At 37.3% G+C, this 22,267-nt stretch overlaps 1 protein-coding gene across 4 annotated transcripts in view; it reads left to right on the top strand.

Annotated features, from left to right (window-relative positions):
• The window catches only part of cntn5 (contactin 5), a 1,359,131-nt gene that overhangs the window by 1,124,637 nt on the left and 212,227 nt on the right, over positions 1-22,267 (top strand). For 3 of the 4 annotated variants that reach the window (XM_039744347.1, XM_039744348.1, XM_039744350.1), the window contains exon 13: positions 7,627-7,780. In XM_039744347.1, the coding sequence (XP_039600281.1) occupies positions 7,627-7,780 (154 nt within the window). The remainder of the gene's footprint in view (positions 1-7,626; positions 7,781-22,267) is intronic. The other variant, XM_039744349.1, reaches the window with a different exon arrangement.

The following is a 22,267-nucleotide window of genomic DNA, read 5'->3' as shown; positions in this document are numbered from 1 at the left end:
GGCCCCAGGTAATTCGCAGCAAAAAATTAGTGAATCATAACTTACTTTTAAGTAAATTCTGAACAGTGTTTTATGACTTTCTCAACTCTTACTTTGTTTACACTTTATGTAATCTTTAAATGTATTTTCTACACTCATATCAGTTAGACTAATATATTAATTAAGTTATTTCCAGTATATATTGCAAGTAATAAAATTTATTCTGAGAAGAAAAGCATGCAGCAAACTGTCAACATACTGTAGTTACATTTTCTTGTCACAGAAGAGTGTAAATTGGTAAAAAAAATATGGTGCATTGAAAGAATATGTAGTTACTGTCTTGTTATAGAATGACAAGCTGTGATATGCAAGATAAAAACAGCTTATTTTAAATGTACACTATTGGTTTTAGGGCGGCACGGTGGCGCGATGGTAGTGCTGCTGCATCGCAGTAAGTAAACCTGGGTTTGCTTCCCGGGTCCTCCCTGCGTGGAGTTTGCATGTTCTCCCCGTGTCTGCGTGGGTTTCCTCCGGGTTCTCCGGTTTCCTCCCACAGTCCAAAGACATGCAGGTTAGGTGCATTGGCGAGTCTAAATTGTCTCTAGTTTGTGCTTGGTGTGTGGGACCCGCACCCTGCCCAAGTTTGTACCTGCCTTGCACCCTGTGTTGTCTAGGATTGGCTCCAGTAGACCCCCGTGACCCTGTGTTAAGATGTAGTGGGTTGGACAATGATTGACTGACTATTGGTTTCAGTATGGCCATTTTAGAAATGAGACATTTCAACAAAACAGCATCTTTGGTACTTTTGTTTTATTGTTGGAATTATCAATTATGGTATGCCGTTTATAAATCATTTTTATTGCATATCTAACTTCTGATACCTCTTTAGTTCTTTATTCCAAGATTTGTTTCCTTGAAAATTTTCTGGCAATTTTCACTTTCCAGAAGAAAGTGACCAGATGGATACCAAAATTGTAGTCTTCATTCCAGAAAAATTTTATACTTTTTCAATTTATCAGAGATTGAACTGATTTCATTTCACACGGCTGGATAAATTAAATAGAAACTGATGTGGCTGGCAGTTAATTTTTACTTGCATGAGCAAACACCTGTTCTGTCTGCAAAGTAAGATGAACCAATCAGACAGCTTTTTCATATTAATTACACTAATGATTAATTGGAAGACACTTAACCCTCAGTAAATAAATTCTGCAAGTAGATTGGCCATTTATTAACTACATCCATGTCAATGTTTCATTTTAACACCCAGTTTCTTTAAGCTTTGTTGTGCTGTGTTTAACTTTCCTAGCTATAACTGTTTCTGATTAAGTGGCAAATACAGAAACTTTTCCCAAAGTGATTCAGGATAATTTATGTCAATCAATTTTTGTAATTTCTGACACAGATTGAAGTAAATAAAACATTTTGTCTTCTAATTTTTTTTTTTTCAAAAAGTGACATATCCTGTGATCATGACTTTGATTAAGCAGGTTTCAAAATGGACTGATGGATGGATGGATAGAAAACTATACCCTGAAGGTTGCAACAATCTCAGAGGACAGTTTTGTTTAATCTTGTGCATACTTTAGAAACAGAAAAATGTTGGTTCTATTAAATAAGACATTAGAAATTTCATGACTAAAGCTGCAACACAGCTACTTTTAGTTAGGAGTGAAATTTCTAGGGCATAATCTACAGGTCAGTCTGTGACAGAAGAAGAAGTCTCAAGTGATTCTAACCATCCACTGTGGAGTTAAGGGGGATGGTTGAAGGTAGCACTACTTCGACAGGTCTGATTTCAACATTGTGAAATCCTGTTCCAGCAACATTCTAATGGTTTTGCTTAACGTTCAATGCATTAACACACAAAATATAAATAAATATAATCTTACGATCGCTATAATATCTCCTAATTGTGTGGCAGAATTAATCAATAGCTTTTACATATTTACCATACTGCAAAGGGGAAGTGATGACTTGCAGGGGGTTGGGGCAGGTCTCAGTACAACAACTGCAATACTTTTTTTCTTACATGTGCCTTGGGTCACACCCAGGTCACCCTAATGGTTGATCATCATCCACCAATGAGTTGCAGAGAGATAATTATGCTTCACGTACAAGCATAAATTCTAATGTTTACCTTTCATCGTCATTGCTTTCTATATACTTTCCATAAATATCATGACCTATGTAGCCTAGTATTAAGTAATGTCCCAAATTAGTTAAACTTTTACAGTAAGCAAAACGGTTATTTAGATGTTTTGAGTTAGTTAAAAGTCATAAGGAAATGTCTGGTTCATAGAAATAAGATTTTTCTTACGTAATCTCTTATCAGAGAATGAAATATAAAGTAAAATACGGGTGAGTCAAAATTATGTTAAAATTTGAATGGCGGAAACAATTTATTCACAAAACATACTTCATACGTGCAAGATGACTTACAAGAATGTCTCAACCTGTTCATGTTCAACACACAAAAACCAACGAGCAAAGGTACCATTAAAAACCTGAACACACTTCGTGGGGAATTAATGATACCACAGTCCGTATTCTGTCCTTTAGGTCATTGATATCACAAACTTTCCTGTTATACATGCACTCCTTCACCAGGGTAGTCTGGAGATCATGCCAATGGTCCACCACAACCTATCCATCGACCTGGAAAGGTGTGGTCGAGATAAAAATAATCCATTAGTGTTAACATAACTTTGACTTGCCCTATATTACAGTTTATATAACCTCATCTTCTAATATAAATGTGCTGGCTTAACCAAAGTCAGGATGCTGGAGTTTAACAGACACTCAGTTTCAAAGTACATTTTCCTTTACATTAGTCAAAAAATAACTTTGGTTAAATTGATTGGTTCACCATGTTTATTTGCTTTGAAAGCAAAACATTGACAAATAGAAGTTGATTTCTTCTTAGCCGCCCATTTGCCCATCTGTGCTTTTCTATATTAACAAAGTATAATGTGCATTGCCATTAGAAATGAAGACATTCTGTAGCCTTGTTGAAAATTACAGGAAATGAAGAAAAACAATTTTGGTTAAGTTTCAAGTGAAAATGTTGTCAGTTGGTGATGTTTAAGGGGTCAATTGATCAACTGGAGAATTGTACACATCACCCAACTCTACATAGTGTAAGCTGTTTGCTGCAATATGTAGCTAACGAACAAAGCTATTTTTTTTTGCAAGATGGCTTTTTTTATAAAATGTTACAACTGATAACATACTTTTGCCATAAAATAGCTACTCACTATATCCTCTGCCAGGGTTCCGTGTTTGGTTTATGTCTATTTTTCATCCTGACACTGATGGTCTAGAACACTGGACCAAGTCTGCACTAACAGACACAGGTCATATACAGAACACCAGATGAACAACAATAAACAACAATAAATAAATCCAGAAAGAGTAAATTTAAGATAAACAAGAAATCTAAGTAGATGCCATAAACACCAGAAAGTCAAAAAATTGAAAAATAAAGCTAATGGTAAAAAATAATAAATCTGAGAACAATGAACTAACATCTAAACAGGGAGAGCTTAAGATGGGCTGTTGCAGATGTATTAAATTCAATGGTTGTACTAAGCACCATCCAGGCTGTTTGTTATGTGTGTGTGTTGCCATGTGTGTTAAAACACCTTAACAATTTAAATGGAAACTGCCATTGACATAGACAGCAATCAATCTAGGTATTTCTAAAAACTTGGAAAACTGATTTTTTTTTTGGTTCCTCAGTCCATTTCCAAAATTGAGGACTTCAGAAACATTCATGTTTTTTAGCTGGAGAAAAATTCACACTATTGCTTCTGTTTCACAAAAATTGCTTATGGGGTGCTGTGACATTAAATTGGCTCTTAGATGACTGATAATGACTGTAAAGCGAAGAAGTGTGTGTTCTGCAGACTGGAGATGTGCCCATGTGTGACAGAAGGGGGGAGGAGATGTGGGAATGATGTCCATTTATTTTAGATTTTCACACTGAGAATAAAGAGGGAAATTAATGTGAAAAAGGTGTTTCTGCACAACTTCAAAGACCTGACCATAATGCATCAGATTTTATATCCGTTTTTTTTTTTTTAGTTTTATCAGGTTACTTTTGGTTAAGGTAGAGTTCTATCCAAGGAACATAACAGATAATTTGTATCATGATTTATTGCATATTATCATCATCTTAAAATTAGATCCTGTTAGCATCCTTTTTTGGCATTGGAAACAGTACATTTTACATGTGCTTTTGGTTACTGGTATTTTTTTCTTTATATGAGTTGAAATTTGTTGTAAAGGTAAACGTAACAAATTATGTCATATTCTGTCATTCATTCCATTGTTTTTCCTTTTGTATCAAGCATTTATACTAAACAATACTATGTGCATGCAACTTTGCAGAAAAGTGTACTCACCCAAAATGAATTTCCTTTGGATTCCTTTTTGAAAGAAACAGACTTGCAGGTAATGCTTTCCTGAGACAGGAATCAATCTGTGGTCCTCTAAGATAACAGCCAGCTTTTGATCAATTCTTCTTTTGTAGGCATCAGATGTTGCTGCCTATTTCTGCCAAGTGTCCAGTTGAAGTGTTTTATTGAGAACACAAACAAGAAGTGCTTTGTGATCTAAAATCATTTCCAAAACCTGGTTAGGAGCATCATGAGATGAGAAAACAACAATGCATTTCTCAAAGGCTTGCATGAGTGGCACTTGTGGGGACTGAAAACTACTTCAGATTAATGAGAGCCATGCATGTTAGGAGGCTACATTGAAAATTAATACATTGCCGAGTCACAGACTTCTGACATTCTTGCCTCACAAGAGAGTCTTAGAACTAGTGAAAAGATGCACTGTGTATTTGGACATGATTATAAAGATTTAACTATTTATATAGAATTTTTGTATGGTGTATTTAATGATATGGTATGTACTGTATATAAATGTACACCATAATGAGCACTCTCTACTGGTTCCTGCTTTGTGCACAGTGCTGCTTTGACAGGCTCTACCTATAAAATGATTCAATTTAGCAGATCCCAAAATGAATATTTAGTACTATATGTTTGGTGTATCAGTTTTAAATTGTTGCATATGCCATCCTGTTTCTAATTGAACTCTGCTAAATTTTAAACTAAAGGTTAGTTGTAAGAATTATAGGTTATTTGTATGTGCTACGTATTGCAATATTCAAACCTAAACATTTAAAAATAATAAATGCTACGTAGGTGAAATGTTTTATTTTTAAACTTTTGTTCATCTTTTCAACATATAAATATCCATGACAACTTTGGAAGAAACTCTACAAAGAATGTAAAAGGCTGCTGTACATTTCTTTAATGGTGTGAATTTCAGCAAAAATTCAGTTAAATCTAGTGCTTACTTGCGCATGCTGGGTGTTTGGCACACCTGCTCCTTAGAGTCCAACTTTAACAAATGCCCCTGTAACATTGTTACACCATGTGATTAAAATGCTTAGGAGCTTTTTGACACCTTATTTAATCACACCTCTATCAATGAGCTAATTTAACTAAAGTCATCCATCAGTTTAACCGAATTTGCCAGTCCATCAGATGGCAGGGTCAGTGAGCTGTACCCACACTTTAGATATCAAACTGAAGGCAAGCATTGCTGCTAAGCTGTCCAGGTCTGATACATTTTACATGTTATTGTTATGACAATTTACCTCATAAGCTCAGAGTATCCTCTTTCTCTACAGGTTTGATTAGATTTCATTTATGTTTATTTTTAATTAAAGTATGTAACCTTTAACATAAACAAATGCAATAAAGTAAATACACATTTCATAAAGTCTCACTGAGACAAAGGATATATTCTAAATCATTGTATATATTATATTGCAACTTGTTTGTCTGAATTGATGGCACAGGGGTAACACCATTTCCTTACAGATTCAACATTTTTGGCTTGAATCCTGTCTCTGGATGTTACCCTTTTGGAATATGTACATTCCCCCTGTATCTGCATGGGATTTTTTTCCAAGTTCCTAAAGATGTATGTTAGGTTAATTCACAATTCCAAATGTGCTCACGAATGTTTGTATGAATAGGAGCTTTGATGGACTTCAGGGCCTGTCTGTTGCTTTATCCTGCTTTGTGGTGCTCCTTGGCACCGGAGACCCTGATTTGGATAAAGACAGTTTGAGAATGTTATATGTTATTATTATGTCTTATATGAATTTTACTAGCACATATTGCTATATGTTATGGGACTCTGCTTTGCAAACTTTAGTCCAACTTGGCACAAACTATGTATTATTTGCTCACAGGAACAATTTAGTGTCACAATTAGCATCATGCATACATCTTTGGGATATGGCAGAAAACTGAAGTATCCAGAGAAAACCCTTGTGGATATGGGGAGAGTGCCCAGGCCAGGTTTAAAAGCTGGGAGACTGTTGATGGTCTATTCAGTCATTTTCTAACCCACTCATCAAGTTTATGGACCAGGGGAAACAGTGCTTATCCTAGCAGCATTAGGTATAGGGACACAGTCACTCACGCCTTCATGTGAATTCTTACTGGGCTAATTTAGTTATGTGTATGGGATTTTTTCTAGATTCTCTAGATATTCTCTCAAGATCCCAAAGACATGCTTGTTGAGCTACTTGGTGATTCTAAATTTGCTCCAAATATGTATAGACTGGGGGGCATAAATGAATGGGCTTTACAATGCATTGGGGCGTCATTAAAAGGTTAGTTGCCACATTGTACCCAGCTGTCTGTGTGCTCTGCAGTCCTAAAATTTGTTTCTTTTTCTTCAACTCAAACTTAAAAACTAAACAATGAAAGTTGTTCTCGTGAAAAAAAATCTCTTTACACAATTTTGAACAAAAACTAGTGTCAAATTGCTTTGCTTTGTGCTCTGTATACCAGTAAAAAAATTAAATAATCGTTTTTAAAATCTTTTTTATTTTTAATTATTAAGTAAATCATTAATGCATTCGAGTATAATATTCTGCGGTGGGCTGGCGCCCTGCCCGGGGTTTGTTTCCTGCCTTGCTCCCTGTGTTGACTGGGATTGGCTCCAGCAGACCCTCGTGACCCTGTAGTTAGAATATAACGGGTTGGATAATGGATGGATGGATGGAGTATAATATTTCATTTTGTTTCAACTGACTTACCTACAGATTAATCTTTTTAACATCTTTCTTTTAACTTGTTTAGCCCAGCATGAGCATACTCTCCTGCAATCAATGCTACAAGGACAGTATGGAAATGATGCTAGTTATGAGGCTGGTTGCCTTCTTAAATGCCTATTCAAATATATAAAGCAAACCCTCTTTCATTCATCAGGTTCTGAATGTGATTTACCAAGTTTACAAGGTTGTGTAGAGCTGGAGAGTATCATGTTAGCATTGGCCAAGAAGAACCCACCCTGGATGGCGTGCCATCGTATTGTAGGAATTTATTAATACATAAATTATTTCTAAGCTTTTTCCTTTTTAATACTATCAACCTCATTTTTTAGAAACAATGTTTTTGCAGCCCTGCTGTCTATTTCATTTGTTACAAGATGCAGCTTCCCAAGTCAGGATATTGTTATGAACAAAAACAAATTTTATCATAATGGCTACAATTACCTTGCTACAGATGACAAGAAAACACGTCTAATATGTATGCATATCTTCTTTTCAAGCAGCTGCTGCTCCCAGTTTCCAGTCTAGTCCAGCAAGGAATACTGTTGTTGTGACAGTTGGGAAAGAAATTGTTATAGAATGTAAACCACAAGCATCTCCAAAGCCACGTATCAGCTGGAAAAAAGGAGACAAGAGTCTTCAGTTTAACAAGAGGTAAGACACCTTCAGTCTTGTTAAGATAATGGGAATATCACATTAAAAAAGTTAAAAAATACTCTGGAAATAATGATTAACTAGAGAACTAAGAATCAAAATTTAGTAGGTCTTTACCAAAAAACGAAAATGAGTTATTCCACCAAACAATACAGTAAACTGAATACGTTAGTCTACATACTGTACTCTTTATGAGGGATTGTTGTTTTGTTTAACAGCCAGCAATCATTAGAACAGAGCTTTTATTCCAGGCTGAGTCATTATCTGTATGAGGTTTCCATGTTCTCCCCACATTTGTGTGAGATTTGCTCTGGGTTCCAGGCATGTACAATAGGTTAGTGTTAGGCTAATTGGTCAGATCTAAATGAATGTGGATGTGCATATCACTGCGCCCTTTGATGGACTGACTGGTGACCCCTCCTGCATTGTTTTCTTATTTGACTGCTGGAAAAGGCTCTAGCCCCTTTAAAATAGATCATGTTGGTTCAGAAAGTGGATGGATGGATGAATAAATGCAAGTTTAGAACTGAAAGCTATATATTGCTATTTGGGTTAAACCAAATGTTCTCTAATTCTGTAAATGACATTACAGTGATCTAAGAAGGCAAATTGATTAGTCATAAAGTTTATTTTCCACTAGCTGAAATTCCCAGCATTGCCTGGGAGGAAAATAAAGTGTTCTTTTTTATTGTTTGAGAAAAATATAATTAAAAAAAAAACATACTTTCTTCTTCTTTCGGCTGCTCCTGTTAGGGGTCGCCACAATGGATCATCTTCTTCCATATCTTTCTGTTCTCTGTACCTTGTTCTGTTATATCCATCATCTGCATGTCTTCTCTCACCACATCCATAAACTTTCTCTTAGGCCTTCCTCTTTTTCTCTTGCCTGGCAGCTCTATCCTTAGCACCTTTCTCCCAATATACTCAGCATCTCTCCTCTGCACATGCCCAAACCAATGCAATCTCGCCTCTCTGACTTTGTCTCCCAACCATCCAACATGAGCTGACCCACTAATGTACTCATTTCTAATTCTATCCATGCTCATCACACCCAATGCAAATCTTACCATCTTTAACTCTGCCATCTCCAGCTCTTTCTCCTGCTTTCTTGTCAGTGCCCCCTATAACAGAGCGGGGGTCTCATGTATAAGGCCATGCGTAGAATTTGCACTATAACATGGCGTAAGCACAAAAGCCGAAATGTGCTTACGCACAGAAAAATCCAGATGCAGGAATTTGTGCGTACTCCAACTTCGACGTTCTTCCGCTACATAAATCCTGGTCAGCATGAAAACTAACGCTCATGCACGCGCCTTATGTCCCACCCCAACTCCTCCCAGAATTACATGTCTTTCAAGATGCAAATCAATATAAATCACCCTTAAGCTCAGCCTTCTGTGAAAAGACAATGGGAAAAGCACGGGAGAAAATATAAGAATTTCAGCGAATACCAAGTAGAGGCAAAGGAAAAACATACTATTTGTTTAATTAAACCGTGGTATAATCAACAAAAGGAAGTTGATCGAGTGACATAGCGTGTTGGAGAAACTTGAAAGCTCAGATATCAGTCGCCGTGAAAAGGAGAGTCTTAGCCCACCGTCTGAGTGTCATATGAAAGCTTATTAGAATACAGAGAAAAAAAGGCACACAGTGGGGAAAAAAGCACGAAATGTCAACTTCAATCTCGAAATTTCCACTTTAATCATGTAGTTTATTTTGTCATTAAAGTAGAACATCATAAACGTCATCGTTTAATTAACCAGTTTCTCAAATTACACCGTAGTTAAAGCAGCATGTTAAATGCTTTGTTTTGTATGTGTTCTTCTACAGGTATGTGCTCTATGTGTGTGAATCACTACTTGCTTCTTAAACCGGCTCTCTTCCTCTGACTGGACACAGAATCCATTGCATTCATGATATTACAGCTCTCTGAACAACTAAAATACTGAGATGTATACGTGATATCATTTTCATGATGATAGTAGTTAAAGCACGTTATTAAACATTAAACATTATTTCACGGCGCAGTGATTGTGAGCGACCTTCGATGAAATTATTTATTCCAGCAGTACTCATGGGCAGCTCTAGACAGAGAAAGAATTGGTGCCCCTTCGCCCGCCAATGTCAATATGATATCTTATGCACGGTGGATGGCCACGTCCGTTGCGGACACTGCATAGCCACCTCGTGCTCATGACACAAGCGTTTAACTTTTGTCGAAATTTGCCGCTGCGTTTTTAGCTGTGCCGTTATTTTCTCTTTCTGTTTTATATTCAATATATATTGGAGTGGCCGACCCCTGCAGCCCTTGCTTTTCTTTCTCCAAGTAACCGATCGCCACACAATCAGCTCTGTAATAGACGTTAAGCCATCTGTAAGCTTAGAGCGCCGATTCTTCAAAATGTTTAAGGAACATTGAACTATCTTTGTAGTATATGTTTTATTATTCTATCCTTCACGCCAGTCCCAGTAAAGAATATGGATTATTTAAATGAAGTTAAAGTTTTACCTGTATAATATAATAAACATATTTTGCTGCATTTCACCTTAAAAATGATATCGTCATCATATGTAAATACGCGCTTTAAAAAGTGGCTCAGGTTGTGCAATATTATAACTGTAGTGCAAGTTTACAGTGAAGTAATTGTACTTATAAGTACAAACAGTTCTACAAGGAGCACTTGAGTGAGTGCGTTTAAATTTCTTGGGATGAAACTGTTTCTGAACCGTGAGGTCCGTACAGGAAAGGCTTTGAAACATTTTGCCGTGGCTGACGTAGCGTGTTGATTCTGTATCCCGATAATTCTCTTTCCGATCAGTTGCTGTTGTGATTCACACTCAGATACAGTTATATAAATACTCCGAGTTGTGCAGTGAGAGAAATATGGAAAAAGATGATCCACTGTGGCAACCCTAACGGGAGCAGCTCAAAAAAGAAGAAGAAGAAGGTGCAGTAAGAGTACAACTAACTAATAACGCTAATAACACTAAAGCAGTTATGGTATTTGGAATACTATGGCTATTCCCTGGACCATTATATTGTTACAAGTTAATTACAATCAGATGCATTACACTAATAAACAATATGCGGTTAGTTTCAGTGTATTTATAAAGCTGTGTCAAGAAAATAAAGAGTAACCACACAGGAACAGTAGCACTGCTTTGACGCTGGGTGCTGCCAGTCTGCAAAACCAAGCGTAGAACTTGCGTACGACAAGGAATGAGGTACCGTGAAAAAGTGAGTGGCTTTACGCCAAGTGTAGGTTTTATACATCGGGATTTGAACATGGAAATGTTCTTACGCAACATTTCTGTGGGTATGCATCGTTTATACATGAGGCCCCTGGTCTCACTACCGTCCTGTATACCTTCCCTTTCACTTATGCTGTTATCCGTCTGTCACACATCACTCCTGACACTCTTCTCCACCCATTCCACCCTGCCTGCATTCTCTTTTTCACCTCTCTTCCCCAATCCCCATTACTCTGTATAGTTGATCCCAAGTATTTAAACTCATCCACCTTCGCCATCTCTACTCCTTGCATCCTCACCATTCCACTGACCTCCCTGTCATTTACACAGATGTATTCTGTCTTGTTCCTACTGACCTTCATTCCTCTCCTCTCTAGAGCATATCTCCACCACTCCAGGGTCTCCTCAACTTGCTCCCTACTATCACTACAGATCACAATGTCATCAGCAAACATCATAGTCCATGGGGACTCCTGTCTAATCTCATCTGTCAACTTGTCCATCACCATTGCAAATAAGAAAGGGCTCAGAGCCGACCCCTGATGTAATCCCACCTTCAACTTGAATGTATCTGTCACTCCTACCTCAGACCTCACCACGGTCACACCTCCCTCGTACATATCCTGTACAACTCTTACGTACTTCTCTGCCACTCCTGACTTCCTCATACAATACCACAGCTCCTCTCGAGGCACCCTGTCATATGCTTTCTCCAGGTCTACAAAGGTGCAATCCAACTCCTTCTGACCTTCTCTATACATCTCCATCAACACCCTCAGAGCAAACATTGCATCTGTGGTGCTCTTTCTTAGCATGAAACCTACTGCTGTTTACTAATCATCACCTCACTTCTTAACCTAGCTTCCACTACTCTTTCCCATAACTGCATGCTGTGGTTCATCAATTTTATCCCCCTGTAGTTACTACAGTCCTACATGTCCCGCTTATTCTTAACACTAGAATTACCAGAGCCTACGAAAAAACTTGTAAATCCGTACCACCTTAAATCGCTTTTTAAAATCGTTCACAGCTCTCTACCAGCGTCTTTTGTCATCTAAATGTGCTGATAAAATCAGGCTGCAAGCAGCCGGCTATTCCAGCCCCCCACCAACTTAGAACGTGCACAAACGTCCCCCAGCTCATGCCAAGATTGATTTTCTGGGAGTGAAGTGGAGTTTTAGAGTGGAAATAATTCCCATGACCCGCCAGGCAGCCAACCGGGTAACCAAAGTCTTTGGGTTCAGGGGGGAGTATGGTTACAAAGCTGAAACTTAAAGGAATTGACGGAAGGGCACCACCAGGTGTGGAGCCTTTCGCTTCATTTGACTCAACACAGGAAACCTCACCCGGCCCGGACATGCACAGGATTGACAGATTGATAGCTCTTTCTCGATTCTGTGGGTGGTGTTGCATGGCAGTTCTTAGTTGGTGGAGTGATTTGGCTGGTTATTTCCGAAAACGAACGAGACTCCCGCCTGCTAAATAGTTACACGACCCAACAGCGGTCGGCGTCCAAATTCTTAGAGGGACAAGTGGCTTTCAGCCACGTTAGATTGAGCATTAACAGGTCTGTGATGCACTTGTATGTCCGGTACTGCACGCGCGCTACACTGAATGGATCAACGTGTGTCTACCCTGCGTGGGTAAGCCGTTGAACCCCATTCGTGATGGAGACCGTGGCTTCCAATTGTTCCCCACGAATGAGAAATTCCCAGTACGTGCGGGTCATACGCTCGCACTGATTACGTCCCTGCCCTTTGTAAAGCCCCCCCATGGTCGGGTGACTTGGTGGATTATATATATAAAAAAAGCAGCCGGAACCATAAAGAACAATGAAAAATCAACGTGGAAACCGACTGAGGCGGTGTTTGGAAAACTAACAGTCAACGTGACTCACAGGTGCGTGTGGACTGTACACAGACGAAAGCAACTCAGGTAGGGAGTTGGGGGCGGGCAGTGCGTACTGAACGAGCGCCATTCAACCCTGTCCTCCGCTTTGGAAGGAGAAAGCGCGACGGCACTCCTCCGGTTTTCAGTCACGGACAATTGTATGTTGGTTCGTAGCGTGCATTGTTGCAATGTTACTTTTCTTGGTGGTCTATTAAATTACGGATTTTTCAAATGTTTATTTTTTCCTCTGTGCTTAAAAATCATTTAAAAAGCGGCCTGATTATGCGGCGTATGCTATGCCGCGGGTTGGCTAGTAAACTATATAATGTATGAAGCCTGATGTATCAAAGAAATACTTTCACAAAAGGTACAAATCTAACACAATTGCACTTTTATTAAAAAACTGCAGACACAAAAAGCCGCCTTAACATGCGACATTGACACATGTTTATTATGACTGCCTCCACAATAGAATCAGCTGCCGTCTGGGAATCAAAAGGTTGCGAGTTCGATCCTGCACCACTCCGTTTTGAGAAGTAAACTGCTCTTAGTCTTACAATTTTAGAATAAAAACATACATTTGATTTCAGTCTGTAACAGCCGGTGTAATTTATGATACTTGTAAAGGTTAGCTTTGGTTTTTTCTTTTTAGTCAGTTTTATTATCTCGCCGCGTTCACGAATCCAAACACACCCCAACCCTGCATCTGACACTGCGTTTTTCACATAGATGCGTTGTCACAGAGGTAAACTCAGCTCCCTTCCACATCGGAGCAAGAATGCACATACCATTGCTTGCATACTAAAGTGTCAGCAGGCACTTTTCCTGGCATTACACACATTTTTGAGTATGCCCTCTGCACACTACTTGTGCCTTTAGGAAGTAAGTAAATAAATAAAGGTAAATCGTGTCATAAAATGATTTCTTCAAAACATCACATATATTTGTCTTTCTTTTTTTAAAATGTGCATTGATCACCGCCAGCATGTTGTAGCACACACACATACATTATATAGTTTATGCCTACATTTTGTCATCTACTACTAGAATATAAAAAACGTTTCTGTTTTAACAATGTGTTTACACAGATTAATGTAGAAACGGAACACACATGAAATGTGTGTGTTCCAAACAACAATCTATTATTTCCACTCTAAAACTCCACTTCATTCCCAGAAAATCAATCAAGGTATGAGCTGGGAGAAGTTTGTGCACGTTCTAAGTCGGTGGGAGGATGGAATAGCCGGCTGCATGCAGCCTGTTTTTATCAGCACATTTAGATGACAAAAGATGCTGGTGGAGAGCTGTGAACGATTTTAAGAAGCAATTTAAGGTGGGCCGGATTTACGAGTTTTTTCGTAGGCTCTGGTAATTCTAGTGTTAAATATTGGCACCAGTACACTTCTCCACTCCTCATGCATCCTCTCACTTTCCAAGATTCCATTAAACAATCTGGTTAAAAACTCCACTGCCATCTCTTCTAAACACCTCCATGCTTCCACAGGTATGCCATCTGGACCAACAGCTTTTCCATTCTTCATCCTCTTCATAGCTGCCCTTACTTCATTCTTGGTAATCCATTGCACTTCCTGATTCACTATCTCCACATCATCCAACCTCTTCTCTCTCTCGTTCTCTTCATTCATCTGCCTCTTGAAGTACTGTTTCCATCTAATCAACACACTCTTCTTGCTTACACTTCTTGAGTACATTTCCATATTTACCCTTTATTACCCTAACCTGATGCACATCTTTCCCAGCTCGGTCCCTTTGTCTAGCCAATCGGTACAGGTCCTTTTCTCCCTCCTTAGTGTCCAACCGTTCATAAAACTCATCATACACCTTTTCTTTAGCCTTTGCCACCTCTCTCTTCACCTTGTGCCTTATCTCCTTGTACTCTTGTCTACTTTTTGCATCTCTCTGACTATCCCACTTCTTTGCCATCGTCTTCCTCTGTATACTCTCCTGTACTTCCCCATTTCACCACCAGGTTTCCTTTTCCTCCTTCCTCTATCCAGATGTCATGGCAAATACCCTTCTTGCGGTCACCCTTACTACATCTGCTGTAGTTTCCCAGCTTTCTGGTAATTCTTTTCTACCACCCAGTGCCTGTCTCACCTCCTCCCTGAACTCAACCTTGCAGTCTTCCTTTTTCAACTTCCACCATTTGATCCTTGGCTCTTCCCTCAGTCTCTTCTTCTTCTTGATCTCTGTCATTCTACAGACAACCATCCTATGCTGCTTAACTACACTTTCCCCTGCCACCACTTTGCAGTCTTCAATCTCCTTCAGATTGACTCTTCTGAATAGAATGTAATCAACCTCCACTCTTGTACATAACCCTATGTTCTTCCCTCTTCTTAAAATACGTATTCACCACAGCCATGTCCATCCTTTTGGCAAAATCCACTATTCTCTGACCTTTTTCATTCCTTTCCTTGACACCATACCTACCCATCACCTCCTCGTCTCCTCCGTTCCCTTCAACAACATGTCCATTGAAATCCGCTCCAATTACCCCTTTCTGTCCCTTGGGTACACTGTTCATCACTTCATCCAACTCACTCAAAAATCTTCTTTCTCATCCATTGCACATCCAACTTGTGGGACATATGCACTAACAACATTCATCATCACACCTTCAATTTCCAGCCTCATAATCATTACTCTGTCTGACACTCTTTTCACCTCCAAAACACTCTTGACATACTGCTCCTTCAGAATAACCCCTACTCCTTTTCTCCTTCTATCTACACCATGATAGAACAATTTGAATCCACTTCTGATCCACCTGGCCTTACACCCCTTCCATGCACGCACAAAAAATAAATACACAATGAACACTCTCTAATGTGCTTGTCTTGCAGTCTTGTATGTATGTTATTATCCAGTTGACGCCTGGAACTGGCCAACTCTATTTAATTTCAAAAGCAACAAGGGTGCCGTGGTGCTGAAACATAAAGAATGCTGGCAGTCATCTCCTTCGCCCTCTGGTGGTCGTTCCGAGTGTCAATTGGATGATAACATGCATACAAGATCGTAAGATCACCTCCCACCCTATCCAGAAGGGGGTGGGTTAGGGTTGATTTCACCCTACTGTATTTTTAATCGACCAATAAGTAACGTGTACCAAGTTTCATGAAAATCAATTCAGCCATTCGGAAGTGATGCTGACACATACATACATACACACGTACATTGACTTTTATATATATTTATAAATAACATTTTTAAAACTAAATGAATGCATATAATTATAGGACAGTTCCAACAGTTAGAACTAAATGGTACGGGCATCGTAATTTCTTAATTTTAAGCACCAAAAACAATGGGAAGAATCAGATTTGATAGGTTTTTGTGCCAAATTTGCTTAAAGGAAGTATTTAATTGCTATTTGAATAAATCAGTATTATTGCACATGTAGCTCTTTTACCTAAATCCTATATTTCCCCCATATTTCTATCACTGCCACTACTCAACTAAAATTACCTTTGTTAAAAAATGGCTGAAAATAATGAGTGAGAAATGAATAGTGACAAGTGATGTGTTATGAGTGATAAGTAACAAATAATATGTGATGAAGAAGAAATAAGTAGCAAAGCATGATGAGTGACTAGTGAGAAGTGACATGTAGTAAGTGACATAGAGTAATACTGTTGCAGGATGATGGGATGAAGTGAAAATGATCATTTCATAAAATGGACTCTGCAAGGTTGTGTCAGATTACTATTAAACAAAATTAAATGGTACAGTTGGGCATTCATTAATGCTCCAACCTCAAATCTTCAAGATTTAAATTCCAGAACAGGCATTGCCTTTGTCTGGATTGCATATTCTTATGTGTAATAAAGATTCACCAGGTACTCTGGTGCTCTGTCACATGCCAGCCAAATGCAATTTAGGCTGATTAGCAACTCTAAACTGGCTCTTCTGGAGAGAGCATGAATGTGGGTTCATATGAGCGTTCTTTGTAATAGTAGGCTGTTTTATACAGGACTGACTAATCTTTATATGTCATGCTTTTTTAAAACACCCTACAGTGCCCAGCAATGTTGTAGAACAATAAGCTGGATATTAGAGAATAAATAAATAAGCTATTAGGCTGTGAAGATTTATAAGACTGTTTCTGCTTTGGATATCCATTTGCCATTAAAAGTGATCTGTGATCATTACGTTATTTTAAGTAGTACTAATCAATGTAAAAGTGGTTCCTGCTTGTCTTGGTGACATCAAGATTTACTACATTTATAAAAGTTTTGATTTTACAAAACCTGAAGTAATTGAAATTACCTGGTTAGCCAGACAAAGTGATTTAAAAAGCGAAGTTTCCACCTTCTTTCAGAAAGTTTGCTAGATTCTTAATAATGTTTAAGTAGAGGCTTTAAATCTTTCATCTGCTTCACATTTTGTACAGTAATAGCCATAACCTGGCATATGTTGGAGAAATGCAATGGAATGATAGAAGAAAACATAGAGGCTCCGAGGATTCAAGCTTTGGTCCCAGATAATGCTTTTAAGAAAGCATTATTATGTATTTAATATTGTTTTCTGGTTTTAATTGACATTTTGTTTTTAATTGAAAATGTCTCCTCCAGTATACATATGTGGATTGTGAGCTGCTTTCCTGACATACTGGCACAGGATAATGAATAATGACTGATGACCTTACTCCCTACAGTCTTTTGCTGCAATTTCCTACCCATTGAAATCCACTCAGTTTTGATGAGGTCTTTGCCAACTAAACATTTCATTGATACAAAGAATGTGATGAGAGTTTTAGTAGCATGACCTGTGCCATATTTGGATAGAATTAAAAGAAGCTAACATAAAGCACATTTTGGTTTCAAGCTTTCATCCCACATTATATTGTGACTCATTTAATTTGGTTTAAAAATACAACAGCTTGTGTTCATGAATTTTGAACCATTTTTTTTTCTTTTTTGTGCTGAAGGTTGATTCTTTTCGATTTAAGAAGATAAATGGTGTTTTTTTTATCTGTTGTTTAGCTTCAGTCTTCAAAATTAATGTTGTAGGTGTTGAAGCTATTATTGGCTTCTCTATAATTAGCATTCTTTTGTGATTCCAAAGCATCACTCATTAGCCTGCTCAGTTAATTGAAAGGATGTTGGGCTGCTGAGACAAATACACCTTAAATGAAGGGCCTGACTTGCCAGAAGTCATCAGAATCACCTTCACATTCACAACTTGCCTGGATTTCTTTCAATAAAGGCTACATTTTCACAGAGTTGGATACTGAGGCACACAGCAGGCCAAAATTGTACAGACATTGATTCTTACATGCTTAACTATTATAAGAAATGACACTTTAAATATATAAATAATGCTTGAGTGCTGCCTGAAAAGGTATAGTAACAATGAAAGGCAGGTATTATTTAGTGATTTGCCTCACTACAATGGTTTCCGTGGTTAGAAAAAGATTCATCTATAGTTTGAGGAAAAGTCCAAAGGAGAAGTATTACTGACAAGCTGTAAAAATTTCACTTCATTGCTTATTTATTCCTGCTGGGAAACTTAGATTATTCCACCAGTGTGGAAGAAATTAAAATGTTAGAAACATTTTCTGCAGGCCAAGAGAGATACAATAGTGCCATTACATATGTTTTAGTATCATATTCAGGTTAGCAGTGGATGAACAGAATAGTTTATACATCCAATGATCAACAGAAAGAATAAAAATGGAAATTCACTATACATTATGTACTGTAACTCTGGCATGCGCGTTTAATGTTTTATGGTGTTGGTACAAAAATGCTTTCACTTTTTAATGTTATTTAGTGTTATCTTATAAAAAGTGTTGTTATGTTTGCAATTATATTACGCACTAACTATTTTATTATCACTTCTTCTTTGTGGCTGTTTGAAGAATGGAACTCCTACCATGGTTGGTTTTTGCCTTCCATCTGATGCCGCCGAGTAGCAACTGGTTAAACTTAAATGGATTAAACTGGTGCCATACGTTTAAAAAAAAACAATGAAAAGTCTGGATATTTTGCCAAAAACAGCAAATGTTTAGACATGTCATGATTTCTTAACCTTTGTTGTAACACACCTTTCCTTTAATATGTGTGCTGGGATATGCAAACAACACTACATATAATATGGTATGATTTTCCTATCTTAAGTGGGTTACTGTATAAAAAAAAAATACTGTGCAACAATTTCAGCATCCACTTATCATGTGATATTAAATAGTATGAGTTGTTTGACTCCTAAAAAGATAAATAATTCCAATAGCAATCAAGGACTATCCTACGTAGACTTTAAAAAGAATCTTAAATCCTGAAAAACACAGGATCAAATATTTCAAAGGTGTGCCTAGCTTGTCAAAATCTTACCACTTATCATTACGTATTAAATGCATTAATCATAATGCATAAGTCCATGTTACTGATTGTTGACTTGTGGTTTGCGGAGTGATGCATGCAGGCAAAGTTAAACTAAGCCCACTTTCAGCCGTGCTTGGTGGTATGTGGGGAAGCAATTATATGTCTTCTACTGGCTACCTTTACTATGCCATACAAAATTTGTTTATAGCTGCCCCCTTTATTTACTGTGGCAAATAGCAGCTACTGTATAAGACCTTTTAAGAATATAAAAGCTAAATAAAGTGTTAAACAAGAATATTCTCTTCAAAGCACAATAACTTATATGTACACATTCACCTAACATTTACAAAATATCTTCAGATTGATATTTGACAATCCCCAAAATACTATCAGATACACTTAATTATTGTAACTATTCTTTGTATCTGTGCTTCTCAGTATGAATAATTAATTCCTAATGTTAGTAATTATGTTAGACAGCTTCCTTTTGTGTTCCTGTCCTCTTGTTTGCACTATTTATTCTTCATATTATTAAACACTTTCATCATATAAGCCCTTTATCAGCCATTGGCTTAAGATGAGAAAATGTTGACTCCTTAAATCTTTACTCGTAGCTCTTTCACTGTATACCTGGAATAAATCTACTAATTCTTCACTGGAACTTCTTTAGCACCATTTTATAATAAAAAGATCAAAGTGCAAATAATATTATCAGATTGTAATATTTATTTTTAAAAACAATAAAATATATGATTAAATTATAATATCACTTGTACAAAAATCTGTTATCTCATATTAACACACTCTTGTCTTTAGCATTTGCTTCCATTAACTTACCCTTGACTAAAATTAATGTATCTGACCTAAGGATACTAGAGTCATTACAATCACCTACTTTATAGTGATTACAGATTATAGAGTTGGATTACTTAAAATTTTCCCAGGGTGCAGTGCTTTCCAAAAAAATACATAAGGATTTATATGCAAAAATTATATTTATAGTGTAAAAATGTGCTGCATCTCTCATTACCGCAAGAACTTCATAGATGTTTCCTCACTGCTAAAATCCATTCTCCTAAGCATGTGTGGGGCTGTTGGTTAGCCTAAAGAAGGATCCTGGCTTGGATCAGCTTATGGAGCCTTACGTGAGGCTGATCTGGTCATGTGAACATGCAAGGCAGGTTTGCATGGGGCAGATGAGAACTTGTGGAGCCAAACAAAGGGAGGCATAAAAAATTGGGGTGGTGCTGGAAAATGGCTGAGGAAGAAGACAGTAAGTTTGGCTGTGGAATAGCCCTTATGGGGTTTTATTCCTTTATTTCCAAACCAATAAATTGTAACTACCTACAAAAAACTAATTTTAGTGAGTTTCACATTTATTATTTTTGAAATCAAAACACATTTTAGGGGAAATTTCACAAAACTATACACGAAAGTGAACTGTATTTCACTAATTACTAAATAACAGCATTTATTATTTACTTTTCTGTAAATTTCACCCTTTACTGTTTATACACTTCAGCTGTTCCTAGACAGCACCCTTACTGGTGAAATACTAAAAGAACCTCTTGAGTTTAACTGTTTCACTTTCAGCAATTTTGCTCTCTAATGCTGCCAACTTTTCAGTTCTCTATAGTTATTGTTGGAGTGTTTTGTAGATGCCTTTTGTACTTTTATTTCTTTATTACTTTTATTACCTGCTTTATTACATTCTTTATCACCTGCATTAGGTAAGGAGGTCTTCCAAATATCATATTTCTTCTAAATCTTGTGATGAACTGGTCCTCCAGAGTATATTTACTTTTAATTGTACTGCACTGGTGCTAATCTGTATCCACAGCTAAAAGTTGGTTCCACTTTATTTTATTGAGACTTTATTGAATGTTTTCAGAATTGGTTTTAGTATAGCTGAGTTTTATTAAATTATATTTTAGACAGTGTGGTTATAAAGTTTTTATGACTACTGCCTCATAAGTTGAAGTGTTCTAGATTTAAATGTTACATTCAGTCACTGCCTGAGTGGATTTCACAAGTTCTCCTAATGTCTGCATGGTTTGTCATTTGGGTATTCTGTTAATCCTCCCATGTCCCTGAATATATGCATTTTATTTTGAACCAAAATTAATCTATTAGCATATGCATAGTGGGTGGCCTGCACTGAGCAGGTGACCAGTCCAAATCTGGTATTTGCTTTGGACCAGATGCTGTCAGGATATGTGCTGGCCCCCCAAAACCTCTAATTTAAATGAAAGGATTGAAGAATGTTATGTAGTTTAAATTAATTTCAAATTTATCTGTACATCCTAGAAGATCAATGCCCTACGTTTTGAATACTGTGCTGATTATTGCACATCTAAACAGCAATACAAAGAGCACTAAACACCTTCAGTGTGTGTGCCATGTTGGGATTTCACTTGGTACCAAAGACAGAAAAAGAAACAGACAGCATGGCAGTGTATATAGAAATGGGATCTGTATAGATGTTTGAGTAAGTGGTGGTTTTCTGCAATATCAAAAATATTGTTTTAGAATTTTATTTTAAGATACAGACAACAGGGATGCCGGCTTTTTAAAGGAAAATAGCTTAAAGCCACTTAAAATCACATCAAAAAACAGTGATACACAGAAGGTGTGAGTTTACTTTCTTTTATCTTCTATTTCTCCAAATTGTTGGAGGAGACAATTCCCTTTTGACAGTTAGTCTTGGAAACTAGTGACACTTTATGTGACTTGAGAGGTGGGTTAAAACACTTCACTGGCAAAAAATATGTTACTTTTTACAAATTAGAATATTATGCATACAAAGAAACATTATTTTTTGCAGAGCAGACATTTTAGCATGAATATTTCTTAATGCTAAATAAGACTTTTGTCTTCAAAGATACCTAATGATCTTGAATTTATCAAATGAACTAAAAAAAAAATAGTAATTCATATGGGTTTATTTTTGGACTATTAAAAAAATTTGTCCAAATTGTCAAAAAAGCCAAGTGATGAA

Source organism: Polypterus senegalus, chromosome 2 (assembly GCF_016835505.1).
Source record: "Polypterus senegalus isolate Bchr_013 chromosome 2, ASM1683550v1, whole genome shotgun sequence".
Taxonomy (NCBI): domain Eukaryota; kingdom Metazoa; phylum Chordata; class Cladistia; order Polypteriformes; family Polypteridae; genus Polypterus; species Polypterus senegalus.
Note: the sequence above shows the minus strand (reverse complement) of the source record. Positions and strands in the feature narration are given on the sequence as shown.